Raw genomic sequence first — 18449 nt, 5'->3', positions numbered from 1 at the left:
CGATAGGACAAGAGGACACAGCCTCAAGCTTGGCCAGGGGAGGGTCAGGTTGGACATTAGGAAGCATTTCTTCTCAGCAAGGGTCATTAGACACTGGAAGGGGCTGCCCAGGGAGGTGGTGGAGTCCCCATCTCTGGAGGGGTTGAAGAAAAGCCTGGCCATGGCACTTAGTGCCCTGGTCTAGTTGCCATGGTGGTGTCAGGGCAATGGTTGGACTCGATGAGCCCAGAGGGCTCTTCCAACCTGGTTGATTCTGTGATTCATACTCTGCTGAAGATCGGCGTGCCATGGGGGCCTTGGGGCTCCACGTGTGGCTGCTCTGCACATCTGAGTCACCCTCTCAAAGAGCCCAGCCAGCTCTCTAGGTGTGATTTAAATCAGGGCAAGCCTTAGGGTCATTTATGTGCTGATATTGGGCTGTGACACCCATGGCCTTGCTGGAGCACCTTGTGCCTCACTCCATGGACTGTCCTGGACTAGAATCCAGGCTCCTGCTGCAGCAGAAATGAGGATGTGGGGTTTGCCAGCAGCGGGTGGTTGCATTCAGTCTGCTGATACAAGGGCTGATGCTCAGGCTCCACAACCCTAAGCTCAGCAGATTCTAAATTCAGGCATCAGACTTGGACAAGAGCAACTGCCTGGGTCGAATACTAAATTTCACGACTTCCTCCTAACTCTCCGTGTCAGGAGTTTCTTCATGTTCTCCCTCCCTCCTCACGTTCTCCCTCCCTCCTCACGCTCTCCCTCCCTCCCTCCTCACCTCCTTTGTCCCCGTACCCCAAGTGAAGAGAACCGAGCTGATGGCTCAGAACCCAATGCTCCCTTCGAGATGAGTAATGTAATAGCAAAGTGTTAGTGGCTGGTTTACCCAAGGCTGTATCCCTTCCCTCTAACAGGGGATGATGCTCTGAAGACTTCACAAGACTGTCCACAAGGTGGACAGGACAACCCGGGCAGAGTGGGAGAGAATACACCCCTCCCCACCTCACCCCCACCCTCTTGCATCTGCAAACCTCTCATGGGGTACGCTCCAGCTCGTGCTGATGTATGGACTCACCACCACCAAGGGGAGACCCCAACCCTGCCTGCTCTTGAGCAGGTGTCTATTTGCCTCTTCACTGAGGTGATTTAACTTAGGAGGGGCCAAAACTACCACCAGTATCCAGCCACTGCAAGACAAACGCTGCTGTCTCACAGACCTTCTCCATAAGGCAGAGTTTCACCCGTGGTCAGGCCAATCCAGCACCCTGTGGACACCAAGGAGTGGCCCTGACCCACCTTTGCTGGCCCTAACGCTCACCCAAGCCCACAACATGCCAGACCATGGATGTCAAAGCAAAACCAATTTTCTGCCAGTATAAAATAGAATCATAGAATCATTTAGGTTGGAAAAGACCCTTGAGATTGAGGTGTTGGAGCGAGTGCAGAGGAGGGCGACCAAGCTGGGGAAGGGTCTGGAGGGTCTGACCTGCGAGGAACGGCTGAGGGAGCTGGGGGTGTTTAGCCTGGAGAAGAGGAGGCTCCGAGGTGACCTTAGTGCAGTCTACAACTACCTGAAGGGAGGTTGTAGCGCAGTGGGAGTCGGCCTCTTCTCCTGGGCAACCAGCGCTAGGACAAGAGGACACAGCCTCAAGCTTGGCCAGGGGAAGTTCAAGTTGGACATTAGGAAGCATTTCTTCTCAGCAAGGATCATTAGCCATTGGAAGGGGCTGCCCAGGGAGGTGGTGGAGTCACCATCTCTGGAGGGGTTGAAGAAAAGCCTGGACGTGGCACTTAGTGCCCTGGTCTAGTTGCCATGGTGGTGTCAGGGCAATGGTTGGACTCGATGAGCCCAGAGGGCTCTTCCACCCTCATTGATTCTGGGATTCTGTGATATCGAGTCCAACCATTAACCTCACACTACCAAGTCCCCCACTAAAGCACGTCCCTAAGCACCACGTCTTTAGCTCCCTGGTATAACTCCCTCTGGATCCAGGTGAGACTCAGGGCTGCCAGGAGGGAAGAGAGCATCAAACCACCAGCAGACAGGGTGAGGAGTCACATAAACGAGCCCAAGACACCACCACCAAAGTGGGCACAGCTTCCTTCCCCTGCTCTCCGGCACTTCTCTGAGCTTTTCACAAGCTCAGCTCACCAGGAACAGGCCAAGTGCTACAGCTACCACTGTTAACAGGTCCAGTGTCAACCCAAGAGCGGCCTACCAAGCCAGAACAGAGGTCTACGCGTGACAGCAGCCAGACACCTCAGCAGGAGCTTCTCTAGGAGCATCTCAGAGCATCTCCTGGTCTCCAGAGATCCACAAGCCGCCCACCCTCCAACTAACTCAACTTACACAGGCGGCTGCTACTGGCAAAGGTTGTTCCCCTCTTCCTCCCACCCCCAGGCACACTTTCCCATTACCTCCAGCAGTGATGGCAGCAGGATGAGCCACTAAAACTCACCAGTTCAACAGGAAAATATCCAGGGAAAGAAAACCCAAAACAACATGTGGATCACAAAAAGCTGAATGCACTCACCGAGGCCCCACGATCGCTAGCAGAGATGCAAAGGTGGTCTGCACTCTTTGGCAGCAGCTAACTCCGAGTTGAGGTGAGTGCATTCCTTGGAGGGGGAGGTAAATGTCACAAATCACAGAATCACAGAATGGTTAAGGGTTGGAAGGCACCTCTGGAGATCACCCAGCCCAACCCCTGCCCAAGCAGGGTCACCCACAGCACGTTGCACAGGGTCGTGTTCAGGCGGGTTTGAATATCTCCAGAGAAGGAGACTCCCCCCCTCCCTGGGCAGCCTGTGCCAGGGCTCTGGCACCCTCACAGCAAGAAGTTCCTCCTCATATTCAGATGGAACTTCCCATGTTTCAGCTTGTGCCCGTTGCCCCTTGTCCTGGCACTGGGCACCACTGAGAAGAGTCTGGCCCCATCCCCTTGACACCCCCCTGAGGTATCTGTGAGCATTGATAAGATCCCCCTCAGTCTGCTCTTCTCCAGCTGAACAGCCCCAGCTCCCTCAGCCTCTCCTCGCAGCAGAGATGCTCCAGCCCTCGGACCATCTCCGTACCCTCCCCTGGACTCTCTCCAGTAGCTCCTGGTCTCTCTTGAACTGGGGGGCCCAGAACTGCCCACAGTTACTCCAGGTGTGGCCTCACCAGGGCCGTGTAGAGGGGCAGGAGAACCTCCCTCCACCTGCTGCCCACACTCTTCCTCACGCACCCCAGGACACCATTGGCCTTCCTGGCCCCAAGGGCACATTGTTGGCTCGTGGGGAACTTGGTGTCCCTCAGAACCCCCAGGTCCTTCTCTGCAGAGCTGCTCTCCGGTAGATCAGCCCCCAATCTGTACCGGTGCAAATAATGTCACAAATAAACTAATCTTCAATTAATCATATTATTTGTATCCCAAATATACTTCACTTTGGATGTTTCAACAGAGAAATCTGCTGCAGAGCTAACAAGACGCGCTGTCCCACGTCAGACTGAGGCCCAGGGAGACGAGATGCCACCTCACACGCTTGGACAAAAGTCTAAGCCAGACAACACCAACTTTCCCTAACAAACTCCTATCAGCAAACAGCACTATTGGTACTTTTGAGGGCAGAAATTATATCCAGACGCCGTGTCTTTATGAGAAAACAATCCATCCTCCTTGAACTCTTTTCAAATTCTTCTAGGGTTTGGGCCTGCGCGCCGTCGTTGTGGGGAGAAAACAGGGTGGGATTTATGGATGACGCAGGACAGAAACCTGCTGATGCTGAGGAGAGGATCAACACCTAAACGCCACCCTGCCTTTGGGGCTGGCAGTGATCTGAATCATTAACGTTAGCTGTGGGGATAAGAAACATTTCCAAGATGAGAAAGTTATTTAAAAAAAAAAGTGTGTCAAGGAACCACAAAAAAATTGAGGACTTTACCTTCAAAGAAGTCAAAATAGAAGTTACATGTTTTACAAAGTTTATTCTGCTGCTTTATCTCCCCCTTATGTTTATTTTCCTGCTTTCTACTGAGATGATTTCTCCTCAAACACACACAAAAGATCCTTCTCCTTACTGCAAGCACTTAGAGATCCACACTCCAGAACTCCTACAGCTTGTATCTTCCATCTATTACTAAAGCAAATTAAAAAGGAATTAAACACAGTAAGCTGAGAATAATCAACTACTGATCACCTGAGTAAGCTGCAGGATAATCAACTACTTTCTTTCTGTATCACACTCTGTATTAACGAAAAAAAAAGTGAGAGAACTACTCAGGGGAAGACCCAACCTTTCCCCAGGTTTTCACAGATTCCATCGACTCACAGAACATTGATTTTCAACCCCAGGAATCACAAGGAGCTCAGATGCCCGACACGGTCGTTCCACACAAGCAGAACCCTGCTCCTGAAGCGAAGATCATCAGGATGGAAGACTTAATAAATTTTAATTTTATCCATCCTGTCCATGCCTCCTCAGCTCTTGCCAAGACCTAGAAGATTTGTCCACCTACCAAGAGTTAAAAAAAAAAAATCTATATATGAGACTGGCGAAGTTGCTTTGGAATAAGGTTTGGATCTGGGCTGAAGCTCAGCGCTCCAGCTCCGCTGCTCCGTTTATCACTCAGTGAACAAAGCACGAGGCCAAGAACCTGGACAGCTACTGCGAAGCGACCTCATCCAGCACACGGCTTCACTGGATGCAAAATCAGTGTATGAATCTCCCTCTCCCATCTTTGTCACTCTCACCTCCCAGCACCAGCTCCCTTGCCCCCAGGGTGGGCTCATACAGCTGGTACCAGTCATGGTACAAACCAAACCAGTCCCGATGAGCGATAACCCCAAAGAAGAGGGGGCAGCCAACTGGGAAGGGATGGAAGCGAGCGGTCAGGAACTCCAGCCTCAACACCAGCACCTCTTTCCTTCTCCACTCAGGGCACTTGCAAAAATCTTTTGGGCAAGGAGAAATGTAAAGCTGTAGGCAACTTTCTTTACCTGTCAACATAAGCAAAGCATATATACCTCTTTGCAACAGCATGCTGATTTGCGTGTAGATACTAACTCCACGGATAGCACACCATATTCCCAGTGGCACAGCTTAATTTAAACACCGCCCAGACAGCGAGTCTGTCTGCATTCAGAGGCCCAAAGCTTTCCCAGCGTCCCCAAAAAACCTCTTACACCCACCCCCCAGGAGGAAGGCGACCTGCCTGTGCGCTGCAGTTCCCAACAGCACGGGGTAACGCCATTCCCCTGCCCTGTAATGCAATTTCTCACGGTGTTTCAGCAACACGAGAAGGAATAGAAAGTTGTTAAACACGAGGCGTTAAATCTTTGTTTGCTCTAGTGCAGGGCATTCGTTCAGAGGCGATGACTTGCAAAGTTAAGAGCGATGCACTATCTGCAGCAAACAGCCAGCGCAGGGCTTTCATCTCATTACTGCCACATCGAGCCAGACAAGCAAACAGTTCGAGCGGGTGGAGGGCAGCCACCACCAAGGGTGACGAAAAAACATTCCCAGCGGGTTTATGCTTTTATTTCCATCCTTATCTCTCACGTTTTATCATCCTGAACAGCAGTTCCACTCGTCTTAGCTCCTCCCGCCCCTCTGAAGCCAAACCTCTGTATGACAAGTCCTTTTTTGCTCTTACCTATATTACAGCATTTCTCTTCCCTCAGTAGTTTTGGTAGCAAACGTCCGATCTGTGGTTGAGGCAAGGTGATATGGCAATACAGAAGAGAGTAATCAAGTATTTGCAAGAACTTATTACTACTTAACTGCCTGGACTGCCAGGTTAAGACCCAAACAGCAAGAAAACTTCTTCCCTTTGATTTCAAGTAAACACTATAGATGTAACCACCTCCAAAAAACAGCTTGCGGCATTTGGTGACAGACACTATGATCTTTCAGACAAAACTTCCCCAAGCGGCTAGAAAAGATGGGAAAAGGGGCTTTGCATGACTGCTCCGACCACAAATCAAGCCATAGAAACATGCCACAGAAACAGCACAGGCTGCACCACAGCCGTTATAATGACACGGCTAAAAGCCATGGAGCATCTCCTACCATGGGAACAGTTACAGGAGCGTCTGGACGCTGTTTTATTTTACCCTCGAGTACACGGGGTAGCTCATTTCCCCCTGAGGTATCGCAGCGCTGGGGTAATGAGGTGGCGGGATAACCACTGGGGGAAGAGGCAGCACCTCTAATTAGGGAGCGAGTAAGAGCGACCGCGAGGCCTAGAGAGTCACAGGGACCCGCTACGATGTTGTGACACACCGGTAAAGAACGAGGCGCAGGCCCGCGGCTGGGAAAGTCACTCCGGAGCCCGGGGGAGGCCGCGGACACGCCTGGGTCGAGGCCTCGGGGCCTCGCGTCGTCCCCTCACCGGGACTCACCGGGCTCCAGCAGATGAGCGAGTCGGTGTCGGGATCCTCCACCAGGGTCCACAGCTTGGTGAGGAAAGCGGGCACGTTACTGCCGCCGGGGCCAGCGCCCACCGCCGCCGCGCCAGGCCCCTCCATGGCGGCGGCCGCCGCCGGTGCGCCCTGAGGGCCCAGCCACAGGCCCCGGGGCAGGCCGCGGCGCGCCGGCGCCCCCTCCGGGAAACCGCCGCCAGGTGTGGGGGGGAACGTTAGCGGCGGGGCCGAGGCGGGCGGGCGGCGCGGGGCTCAGTGCCGCCGGCTGCCGCCGCCGCGGGGCCGGGCCGCTGCCTGCGCACTGCAACCCCCGGGGCCCAGCATGGCCGCCGCCATCTTGGGAGACAAGCCCCCCGCGCGGCGCCGCAGGGCGCATGCGCGGCACCGCCCCCCTCCCGCGCCGGGGACACGCCCCCCGCCCCCGCTGCCGTCACCGCCGGCGGCGGGGCGGTGCTCTGCGCATGCGCCCCCTCAGCGAGCACCCTCCCCTCCCGCCCTTCCCTCTGTGCGCATGCGCCGTTCTGCCGGCGCGCCGGCTGAGCCCGGTGCACGTGCGCGGCCCCCGCCGGGCAGCCCGCCTGTGCGCATGCGCGTCTCCCTGTGCTTCTCTATGCGCATGCTCCCAGCGCGCGAGACACGGCCTGCTGCTCGTGCGCATGCGCGCCGCGCCGGATCACCTCTCCCCTTTGACCCCTCCCCGTTACTCCCCCCCCCCCCCCACCGGGGAGCGCGGCCCCCCCTCCCCGGTGCCCCTCCCCCTCCGCCGGTAGCCGCGTGTGGGCGGTACTGGGGAGTGGGAGGGGCGGCGGAAGGCGGAAAGGCGGTGCCCGTGGGGGCGGGGGGCGGTGCCATGACCTCTGACCCGCACGCACGTGGGGCGCGGCGGGGCCGGCGCACGCGGAGCCGCGGGACGGGGCCATGGAGCAGGTCGGGGCGCGTGCGGCAGCGGCGGGGGGGGCGTTGCCATGGTTACGGCGCTGTGGCCCTACTGAGGGGGGCGGCGGGGCCCGGCCCGGTCCCGGCGGGGCCCGGGAACCCCGTTGGGGGGAAGGCCCGGCCCGGTCCCGGCGGGGCCCTGGAAGCCCGTGGGGGGGAGGCCCGGCCCGGTCCCGGCGGGGCCCTGGAACCCCGTGGGGGGGGAGGCCCGGCCCGGTCCCGGCGGGGCCCTGGAACCCTGGGAGGGGGGAGGCCCGTGCCGGGTCCTGCGGCCTCTCCGTGAGCGGGGGCCGCCGCCGCCCTGACAGCCGCCCCCCGCCCCGTTCCCTTCCAGCCGTGTCCCGCCGGGGAGAGCGAGGAGCTGACAGACAGCGAGGAGAGCGTGTACTCGGGGCTGGAGGACTCCGGCAGCGACAGCACGTCGGCGGGGGAGGAGGAGGAGGAAGAGGAGGAGGAGGCGGAGGAAGGCCCCGGCAGCAGCTCGCCCCCCCGGACACACGTAAGGGCTGAGCGGCCGCGCTGCAGCGCGGGTCCTCCCGGTCCCCGAGAGCTGGGGGGATCCCCCTGACCGCCGGGAAGCGCCGTGACAGCGGGCGGGGGGCCAGGCCCGGCGCCTCCCCGGATTATCACGGCCTCGGGGCGGCCCGGCTGGGGCAGGGGGCTGCGGGGGTCCCGGCCTGGCCTGCAGCCCACCGGGCCTCCCTCGAAATAAAGGCCTGTAGAGGCAAACCCGTGCTAGCCAAGTGCTGTTTTCCCTTCTTCGGCCACCACTTGTGCCTGGAGGAGCAGGAACGGGTGTGAGGAGACCCCCGTGCCTGGCATCAGTGCCTCCGTGCCTGATATCAGTGACCCCCGTTTGTAAATTGTGGAGAAAAAGCAAAAACAAACCTGTGCATAAACCATAGCAAAATGTCTGTAAAGAGGAGTCTCGTTCAGACCTCTGAAGTACCTACATTATGATTTTTTTTTTAGCTGTTTTTCTTTAGTTACACAAATCAGGGCTTGGGCTGTGCGATATGGGGTTGGGGTGAGGAATCTGAGCTGTGTTGAGTCGAGAAGCCCCAGAGATGCTGGGGAAGGTTGACACAGGCTGAGTGTCCATGCTCCAGTCTCCTGGGAGTCGGGGATGTCTGAGCACGCAGGGTCAGCGAGGAGGAAACCCTGCGCTGCACAGTTGGGTGACACTTTGTGACGGGGCGGAGCTGTAGTGCTGCTTGTCGCCAGGAAAACAGCTTCTATGCCAGTTTGTGCTTCTGGAGTCGGTGTTGGGGTTGTGATGGGAGTGATGCCTCTCTCATAGGTAGATTTTAAAACAAAAATTATGCCCAGAAATGGCTCTGCAGAAGCGAGGCTTTTTTATAGTTCTGTTTGCTTTTAGAACAACTAGTCCCCTAAACCACTCAGGCATTTTGGCTGGTGGGTGGGGGTTTGTTTTCCTCGGCGTTGGCTCCCGGCTCTGTTTTGCCACGCAGCTGCAAAAGCAGCAGGACACTTGCTTGAGCCAGGACTGACTGCCAGCGCGCTGCGCATCCGTCTGTCTGTCTGTCTGAGAGCTGGGGCTGGTTCTGTGCCCACCCCACCTGATTCTTCACCCTTTTATTCACGATCCAAGTGTGTGTGATGCTGCAGGTCTGTAAGAAAACATCTGTGGATACTGGGATCCACCGGTGTCTCGTTGCAACCTGCTTTGTGCAGGTGCCACAGCCTGAAAAAGAGCCCCTGTGGTAACAGCAGAGGCCAAGGAGGGTCAGACGGAGGGGGTTTGATCCCAAACCCTCTTTCCTTTGCTGTGCAGCCTGTCCCTTTTGTGGCCTGGCTGCTGCTCCGGGCAGGGATAACCTCTTGGTTTGTAGCGACGTCTCAGTGAAGTCAGATTCACGATTTCCTTCTTGCTCGGCCTTCTGCCTTTGGGGCCTTCGCGGTGCAAAGGCAACGGCAGCAGAAGGAGAGGAGCTGGTGCCGTTCCTGCCACGCAGGAGCCCCGTGGGCTGCTGGGCTGCGTGTGCAGAGAGTCTCCAGAGCTGTCCTGAGCAGGGAACGGAGCAGTTGACTTGACTGCTGTTGACTTGACTGTTGATTTCTGTTTGGAAAAAAAGGAACGCTCCACACAATCACAGAATGGTTAAGGGTGGGAAGGGACCTCTGGAGATCACCCAGTCCAACCCCGGCCAAAGCAGGGTCACCCAGAGCACGTTGCACAGGGTCGTGTCCAGGCGGGTTTGAATATCTCCAGAGAAGGAGACTCCCCCCTCCCTGGGCAGCCTGTGCCAGGGCTCTGGCACCCTCAGAGAAGTTCCTCCTCATATTCAGATGGAACTTCCCGTGTCTCAGTTTGTGCCCGTTGCCCCTTGTCCTGGCGCTGGGCACCACTGAGAAGAGTCTGGCCCCATCCCCTTGACACCCCCCTGAGGTATCTGTGAGGATTGATAAGATCCCCCCTCAGTCTGCTCTTCTCCAGCTGAACAGCCCCAGCTCCCTCAGCCTCTCCTCGCAGCAGAGATGCTCCAGCCCTCGGACCATCTCCGTACCCTCCGCTGGACTCTCTCCAGTAGTTCCTTATCTTTCTTGAACTGGGGGGCCCAGAACTGCACACAGTTACTCCAGTTGTGGCCTCACCAGGGCTGTGTAGAGGGGCAGGAGAACCTCCCTCGACCTGCTGCCCACACTCTTCCTCACGCACCCCAGGATACCTCCTTGTGAGGGCATCACTTCCCCAGGGCAGAGTTTAACAGAAGTTTGGGCTGTTCAAACCCTCTTTTTCTCTGTAGTCCTGCAAGGAAGTAAATCTGCTGTCTGTGCCTCTGTCCCTTTGGATTTGCAGCGTCCCTAAACGCTTTCTGATGGAGGTGTGAGCCCTGCATAGTGACCTGCAGCCTCCTGATTCAGTGGTTTTGATGATGTGTGCAATTTAGAATTTTCTGTGGTACCAAAACTGCTCGAGAACTTGGGGAGAGCAGAGATAAATTATTAAGAAAGAGTTTCCCAGGAGCATGTGTCCTTAAAAGTCATCTCGAGTCTTTCCTTGGCCGTTGCTCTACACAGTGTCCCGCTTCTGCTCGTAGCTCTGGAACTGTGCTTGCTGCTTTGTGGGTGGGAAGCTTCGGAGAAGAAAATTGAGCTACACACGGGGTATGGGGAATGAATGCTCATAGGACAGCTCTGTCTGAGCTGGGTCTGTCATCGGGGCGCTCAGTTGCCCTCCTCTGCCAGGGAGAGCTGCTGGGTCTCCAGTGGCCGTGGCAGGCACATGGTACACTGATGCTGTTGGTGTAATACTGTCGTATTCCATAGAATCAGAGAATGGTTTTGGTTGGGAAGGACCTTTAAGGTCATTGAGTCCACCCGTTACCCCAGCACTGCCAAGGCCACCACTAACCCATGGCCCTCAGCACCACATCTACACGGCTTTGAAATCCCCCCAGGGATGGGGACTCCACCACTGCCCTGGGCAGCCTGTGCCAGCGCTTGACAACCCTTTCCAGGAAGAAATTGTCCCTGATCTCCAATCTAACCCTCCCCTGGCACAACTTGAGGCCGGTTCCTCTCGTCCTGTCACTTGTTACCTGGGAGAAGAGACCGACCCCCCTCGCTACACCCTCCTTTCAGGCAGTTGTAGGGAGCGAGAAGGTCTCCCCTCAGCCTCCTTTTCTCCAGGCTAAACCCCCCCAGCTCCCTCAGCCGCTCCCCATCACACTTGTGCTCCAGACCCTTCCCCAGCCCCGTTACCCTTCTCTGGACTCGCTCCAGCACCTCAAGGTCTTGCTTGTCGTGAGAGTCCGTTTGAAAATGGACTTACAGCTTTGGGGCAAGAATGAAGAGAACCAGCTTAGGAAATATTTCCCTTGCTAGCGTTGGAGAGCTGTTTGTTTGCCTTGCATGGGTGTGTGTAATTTTGAATGAGATTTCTCAAATTATGATCCATTAATTGCAGACTCTTAAAACATTTGCTTTCTCTTCATCAGCTCTCCAGTAGGCAAATCTGCTTAATTTACTAGGAGTTTGTTATGAAAACATTATTAAATGCCTGCTAAAATTTTACTTGGATGGGTTGTGATGGCAAAACCTGCTGGGGGGTTATTTTTTGTGATGTTTACGAGATTGAGGATTGACTGTGGGTACCTGTGGCTGCGTCTAAGGGCTTGTCAAGTGCCAGAGCTGCTGTTAGTGTGATGGGTAAGAAGCTGAGACCTGCTGTGAGTTGGAAGTGGCCACACCGTGGTTTTCTCTGCCCTGGGAGCAATGGGAGGATCTGCCCACAAGACCTCGCTCTCACTTGAGCTGGTATTTGTGATATTAGCTTGTGCCAGCTCGTTGGTCTGTGGCCTTGACCCTGCTTTGGCTGCTCGTTAGGATCTCCTCCAAGCTACAGTCCCTGTAAGGGAACAGAGGACGCTGCTACCCAGGGCTGTGCCCCTAAAATGCTGCAGGGAGACCTTGGGGGGGTTTAACCCTGGTGAGAGAGGGAACAGTTTAACTTGCACCTCTGTCAGCAGCATTTTTGGAAGGGCACTCGTCCCTGCTCCTTTGGGGGGATTTTAATGCTTCCCTGAAATTTTATAGTGGCTTCTTAGATGTCTTCTTTGTCTGGTAGGTTGGTGTGGTGACTGTGGCACTTCTGGGAGCATTGCTGAGTGGTGATCTGTGGTCTGCCTGTGCACGGGTATCTCTGACCAGCAGGGATCTCTGGAGGCCAGTCTCTTCTGCCTTTGGCTTGTTCTTGGAAATCTAATTGATTTTTAGCCCCAAGCTTAAAATATGTTGCAAATTTCAACACCTGGATGATTCCCGTCTCGAGCCTTGTCCTCTCCTCCTCGTTCTGCTCCATCCCAGAAGATGCTTCCTTGAGCCAGGTCACCTCGTCGGGGTGACCGAGAGCTGTCGCTGTCTCTTCTCCTGCTGAGGTCGTTTTGCTTCTGCGAGGTGAGCAGGTTGAATCGACTCCCTGGGGAGTGTGTCAGGAGCTGAGCTGGCACACAGAGCGGCAAGAGGAAGGTGGGAGGTGCAGCAGCAGAGGTGCTAGATCAGCTTGGCCCTTCTTAGAGACCCAGCCCTGATTTTTACAGTTCTCTTGCGTGTTTTGCTGAGTGCGCTCATGCTGGCCTGGGTGGCTCTCCTGCTGTCCTTGTTGTTCAAAACTGAAGACCTCATTCTATCGCGTGGAAATTTGCTTTGAACCTGCTGTTAGACTAATGCCAGTTTGCTCCAACATCACTTGTGCCTTGCCGGCAGTGTGGACACCGGAGGTGGTGCCTGGAGCACAAGTGTGATGGGGAGCAGCTCAGGGACCTGGGGGGGTTTAGCTGGAGAAAAGGAGGCTGAGGGGAGACCTTCTCGCTCCCTACAACTGCCTGAAAGGAGGGTGTAGCGAGGGGGGTCGGTCTCTTCTCCCAGGGAACAAGCGACAGGACGAGAGGAACCGGCCTCAAGTTGTGCCAGGGGAGGGTTAGATTGGAGATCAGGGACAATTTCTTCCTGGAAAGGGTTGTCAAGCGCTGGCACAGGCTGCCCAGGGCAGTGGTGGAGTCCCCATCCCTGGGGGGATTTAAAAGCCGTGTAGATGTGGTGCTGAGGGACATGGGTCAGTGGTGGCCTTGGCAGTGCCAGGGTAATGGTTGGACTCGATGATCCTTTCCAACCAAAACAATTCTATGATTCTATAAGGCTCCTGCTCCTCCCCGTCGGATTTTCAGCCTTGATGTTAAAGATGCCTTTGTTCTCTGGGAATGGCCTGTCACTGTGCACGTCACTCGAGCCAGGCTCTGGAGGGCTTTCGGAGGGGTCTGGGCATGTCCTGGGCCTCTTACTTTTGGTATCTTCTGGCTGTCCAGCAAATTAGAATCATAGGATCACAAAATCATTTTGGTTGGAAAGGACCTTGAAGATCAGAGTCCAGCCGTTATCCCAGCACTGCCAAGGCCACCACTGACCCGTGTCCCTCAGCACCACATCTACATGGCTTTTAAATCCCCCCAGGGATGGGGACTCCACCACTGCCCTGGGCAGCCTGTGCCAGCGCTTGACAACCCTTTCCATGAAGAAATTGTCCCTGATCTCCAACCTAACCCTCCCCTGGCACAACTTGAGGCCAGAAGGTCTCCCCTCAGCCTCCTTTTCTCCAGACTAAACCCCCCCAGGTCCCTCAGCCGCTCCCATCACACTTGTGCTCCAGACCCTTCCCCAGCCCCGTTGCCCTTCTCTGGACTCGCTCCAGCACCTCAAGGTCTTGCTTGTCGTGAGGGGCCCAAAACTGCCCCCAGGATTCGAGGTGCAGCCTCACCAGTGCCGAGTACAGAGGGAGATTAATTAATCTAGGTCGGGGAGGTTTCCCAAGCTACTTCTTCCAGAGGCTTCTGGACTACGCGCGGGAGAGCTACACGCATCAGCTGAACGCGTACAGCACTTGGGAATCGACTGGAGGGTCTCCTGCTCTGCCAGAGAAACGTGGAGAGCATCAGGGAGCTCGTGGAGAGGCTGCCGTGTGGATGGAGAAGGGAAGGGAAGCTTGCAGATGTTCTGTGATTACTCTGAGGTTTCCTGCTGAGCGACCAGACAGCAAGGAGCCTCGCTTGCTCAGGTTGCCAGAGCTTTTCTGTAGACTCAGCACCATGGTCCTCCTGGAGAGGCCTGCCTGGGGCTCCGGGAAGAGCTGGGAGCTCTGACCCACAGGCAGAGGACACTGCTAATGTCGCACCTCACAGAGAAGGCTTGTGGTGCTCTTCTGCCAACTGACTCCTTTAATCATGGTCTCTTGCTGCTTCTATAAAGCCTGTGATATTCTTTTGGTGAAAGCCCGTGATTCGGAGGGTGCCGTGGCAAAGCCGATGCTCTTTGGCTGGTCTGGGCTTTGTCTTTCCTGCTCCATCCGTGGAAGTGGTGGCTCTGGCAAGCGAGAAACCCTTCAGATATGGGGGGGTGTTAATGCTCTCTGAACGTTTTGGTGTTTGAAATACTCTTGCTGGAGGCTGGTATTTTTATCTTGTGGGGTATCCCAGTTTGTGGCTCTTGTGTTTGACCAGTGATGGGAAGACTGACGACTCTGGAGATGGTGAAACACCAGCTTAGGACATGTTCAAGCATAGATGGTGGTGGGATGGTGAGGTGCCTCTCCAGAGCTGTGCTCCTTCTCACCATCCTGGTAGTTATCTGCAGCTCTTCCCCAAGAAGATGCTTTTAGGAAGTTGGAATGGAAGAAGTCTTGTCTTTGGGGCTTGAAAAAGCCCGCAGAGGAGTAAAGGCAGCCTCCCTTGAGGACAGAAGAGAGAGAGGTACTGACCTGCGAGCCAGCGCTGGTGTCTCAGCCTGGGGAGAAGTGTTAATCCTGTCTGAACAGCGAGGTGCTGAACTGAGTTGTGCTGTCCCAGCTCCCTTCGGGATCCGGGAGCGAGAAAGGCCACAGCTTCCACCACCTGCCTGTCAGCAGATTGCAAAGCCCGTTCTTAGTGCCTCTCTAGCTCGCAGGGCTGTGTAAATATTAGGCTGTCCTTGTCGGATTAGATTTCCTCTTAATGACTTCCAGCGTTCTGACAAGCTGTGCTTTCTTCCTTGGCAGCCCCGGTGCTGAGCTGAGCCGGCCGACGCTGCTCTCGGAGCCCCTGGGGATCAGCCCGGTGGCCTGCAGTTGAAGGCCAGGCTGAAATGTTTATTTTCTGCTTTTATAATCCAGGAAGCCCCTTCAGCGCTGCTCTGCCGGAGAGTCCCTGCTGTGGCACTGAGTAAATCCGTCCTGGTCCGGCTGTAGGGGAGGCACGACCGGTGCCGCGGGGCACGGAGGGCTGCGTGACCCTTCCCTTCCCGCAGGGATGGCACCCGCAGACCTTGTCTTGCTCCTGTCTGTGCAGATGCACAGCTCAGAGCAGCCTCGCAGGGCTCTTGGCTGCAGCACCGTATCCAGCTCCTCTCTGCTTCTCCGCCAGCGCCTGTCGGTGAACCTGGGCTCATTTTTCTTCTTCTCGGTGGCTCCACGCTGCCTTCAGCTCAGCACCGCGCAGCCGCAGCAGCAGGACCACAACCGTTTGATGTGTTCTCATCAGCAAGAGCACGTGTGGGCCGAGGAGCCCCTCGGTTCAGTTCTTCTCTCTAGCCCTCTATCGCTTTTTCTCCTCTCTTCCGGCTTAATTTTGTGCACTGGCAGCTCAAAGCCACCCGTGTCCTGGGCTGCATCCCCAGCAGCGTGGCCAGCAGGGCGAGGGAGGGGATTCTGCCCCTCTGCTCCGCTCTCGGGAGACCCCCCTGCAGTGCTGCGTCCAGCTCTGGGGCCCCCAACACAAGAAGGACACGGAGCTGTTGGAGCGAGTCCAGAGGAGGCCACGGAGATGCTCCGAGGGCTGGAGCCCCTCTGCTCTGGAGACAGGCTGAGAGAGCTGGGGCTGTTCAGCCTGGAGAAGAGAAGGCTGCGGGGAGACCTTCTAGCACCTTCCAGTGCCTGAAGGGGCTCCAGGAAAGCGGGAGAGGGGCTTTTTACAAGGATCTGGAGTGACAGGACAAGGGGGAACGGTTTTAAAGTGCAAGAGGGGAGATGGAGATGAGATGTGAGGAAGCAATTCTTTGCTGTGAGGGTGGTGAGAGCCTGGCCCAGGTTGCCCAGAGAAGCTGTGGCTGCCCCCTCCCTGGCAGTGTTCAAGGGCAGGTTGGATGGGGCTGGGAGCAACGTGGTGTGGTGGAAGGTGTCCCTGCCCGTGGCAGGGGGTTGGGACTGGATGGGCTTTAAGGTCCCTTCCAACCCAAACCAGTCTGGGATTGTGTGATTCTATGAATTTGTACTTGTATTTGCCACACCAGTCTGAAACAGAAAAACAGCTGACAAATTCTTTTATGGTGGCCCAATTTCTGCAGAGTCTTCTTGCCTGTTGTCCCCTGGGACATGTTTCCAGGAGTCATGGAAGGAAGGAAGCCACTGTATGTGCTAGCAGCAGCTCATGGCAGCAGTGGAAGTGCTGCTTCTTGGTGCCTGGCATGCCTGTGGTGCCTTGCTAAGTCACCACACCAGGAGGGCAGCAGATCTCAGCGTCCCCAGCCTGCTGCGCCCAGCCCGGCGTTGACGTCAGGCTTCAGCTCTTTGTGCTGTCAGCAGTTCTGTCAGCCCCGTGAGATGGAACAGAATCAATGAGGTTGGAAGAGCCCTCTGGGCTCATCGAGTCCAACCATTGCCCTGACACCACCATGGCAACTAGACCAGGGCACTAAGTGCCATGGCCAGTCTTGTCTTAAACGCCTCCAGAGATGGTGACTCCACCACCTCCCTGGGCAGCCCCTTCCAATGGCTAATGACCCTTGCTGAGAAGAAATGCTTCCTCATGTCCAACCTGACCCTCCCCTGGCCAAGCTTGAGGGGCTGTGTCCTCTTGTCCTACAAGTGTTGACCCAACATCACTCGTTTTGTCCTACAGAGAGGATCCACGTGAGCTCCTCCTGGGCTCCCAGCAGCAGGCATGTTCCAGGGGCTGCTGTTCACCAGCTGCTTGCAGTGACTTGGTTGTGGAGTTGTGGTTCTCCGAGGCTGGCTGAGCAGGTCCTGGCCCTGGCAGGCGCCGCTTTACTGCTCTTGTTAGGAAGGCGTTGCTTTGGACCTTCTTACAGCTCAAACTTGAGGTGTGCACATACATTCCCTTAGCAGTGGGCTGCGATTGCTTGAGGTGCTGCTGTCTTGCATCTTGTTGCTTGCAAGAAGCTGCCTGAGAATGGAAACCTCTTAAAACTCAACAGCTGATGAGGTAAACGTGTGTTTTAAGCCCTTAAACTGCCCCTAGGCTTCGCTGCTCTGACAGGCTTCTCAGGACACGAGACCCTACTCAGCTGAAGGAATTAAGTGGCTTCATCTTAGTGTTTGTCCCTAAATCAATTGGTGTGGAGGTGCTGGAACAGCTGGAGCTGCTGCAGGATGGTGTTTACGTGTGTTGAGGGGAGGTGGAGGAGGACAGGTCGCAGAGAACAGCCCACACGAGTACGCTGCAGCTCCCAGGGCTTGGGAGTCCTGTTCCCAGCCCAAGCTGGAGCACTGCTGCTCCTTGACGTATCATTTTTCCATGTGTAGAACTGAGGATTTAGTTGTTTTGCCTCACAGGGTGAGCAGAGCAACTGACAACAAGAGGTCCAAGAACCATCTCACTTTAGCAGAGGCAGAGTTATGATGTGTGCGTGTCGGTTGCTTGCTTTTCCCCACCTTGACCGTACGATCTTAGCCAGGCCTGGGCTTGGCACCGACGTGCAAGATTCTCTCCCTACTTGTGGGCACGTCCCAGTGTCGGGTAACTCTGAGAGAGGAGCCTCGCAGCCCCTCTGCTGAACATGAGGGACAATTACTTTGGCTCACATAAGCCTGTGCTCTTGCCACAGCTCCCCAGCCCATCTGCTCTAGGGCTGCTTCCACGTTAGGGTCTGTACCCATTTGCTTCAGCCCTGATGGCACATCAGGTCTTGCTGCTGCCCATCCTCCCCCTCACCTATTCAGCTTCTCGTAACCCAACTTGGTCTTTGCAGCAGCAGCACCCAGCTGGTGCGTCCCTTCCTCCAGCTTCCCTGCCTCTGCAGCTCCACCGAGGAACTTCTGCTCCGCTGCAGCTGGGGATCGCTGGGCCCCGCACTTCAAGAGAGATGTTGAGGTGTTGGAGCAAGTCCAGAGGAGGGCGACCAAGCTGGGGAAGGGTCTGGAGGGTCTGACCTCCGAGGAACGGCTGAGGGAGCTGGGGGTGTTTAGCCTGGAGAAGAGGAGGCTCAGAGGTGACCTTAGTGCAGTCTACAACTACCTGAAGGGAGGTTGTAGTGGGGTGGGAGTTGGCCTCTTCTCCCAGGCAACCAGCGACAGGACAAGAGGACACAGCCTCAAGCTTGGCCACGGGAGGGTCAGGTTGGACATTAGGAAGCATTTCTTCTCAGCAAGGCTCATTAGCCACTGGAAGGGGCTGCCCAGGGAGGTGGTGGAGTCCCCATCTCTGGAGGGGTTGAAGAAAAGCCTGGCCATGGCACTTAGTGGCCTGGTCTAGTTGCCATGGTGGTGTGAGGGCAATGGTTAGACTCGATGATCCCAGAGGGCTCTTCCAACCTGGTTGATTCTGTGATTCTGTGACCTTTCTCCCTTCCTGCTGGAAAATTGCAAGCCAGGAGTGTCTGATCTTTTCTCCACAACCGAGG

General features: G+C 56.0%; 2 protein-coding genes across 3 annotated transcripts in view; one reads left to right on the top strand and one right to left on the bottom strand.

The window, feature by feature from the left end:
- The window catches only part of HSF1 (heat shock transcription factor 1), a 73072-nt gene extending 66496 nt beyond the window's left edge, over window positions 1-6576 (bottom strand). For both annotated transcript variants that reach the window (XM_068395739.1, XM_068395740.1), the window contains exon 1: window positions 6366-6576. In XM_068395739.1, coding sequence (XP_068251840.1) covers window positions 6366-6491 — 126 coding nt within the window. In that variant the 5' untranslated portion in view covers window positions 6492-6576. The remainder of the gene's footprint in view (window positions 1-6365) is intronic.
- Window positions 6577-7085: 509 nt separating this feature from the next.
- BOP1 (BOP1 ribosomal biogenesis factor) overlaps window positions 7086-18449 on the top strand; it is a 72045-nt gene continuing 60681 nt past the window's right edge. The window contains exons 1-2 of the mRNA XM_068395738.1: window positions 7086-7313; window positions 7657-7821. Coding sequence (XP_068251839.1) covers window positions 7305-7313; window positions 7657-7821 — 174 coding nt within the window. The 5' untranslated portion in view covers window positions 7086-7304. The remainder of the gene's footprint in view (window positions 7314-7656; window positions 7822-18449) is intronic.

This window comes from Nyctibius grandis, chromosome 3 (genome assembly GCF_013368605.1).
Source record: "Nyctibius grandis isolate bNycGra1 chromosome 3, bNycGra1.pri, whole genome shotgun sequence".
NCBI classification, from domain to species: Eukaryota; Metazoa; Chordata; class Aves; order Nyctibiiformes; family Nyctibiidae; genus Nyctibius; species Nyctibius grandis.
This window is presented reverse-complemented; position numbering and strand designations above follow the sequence as displayed.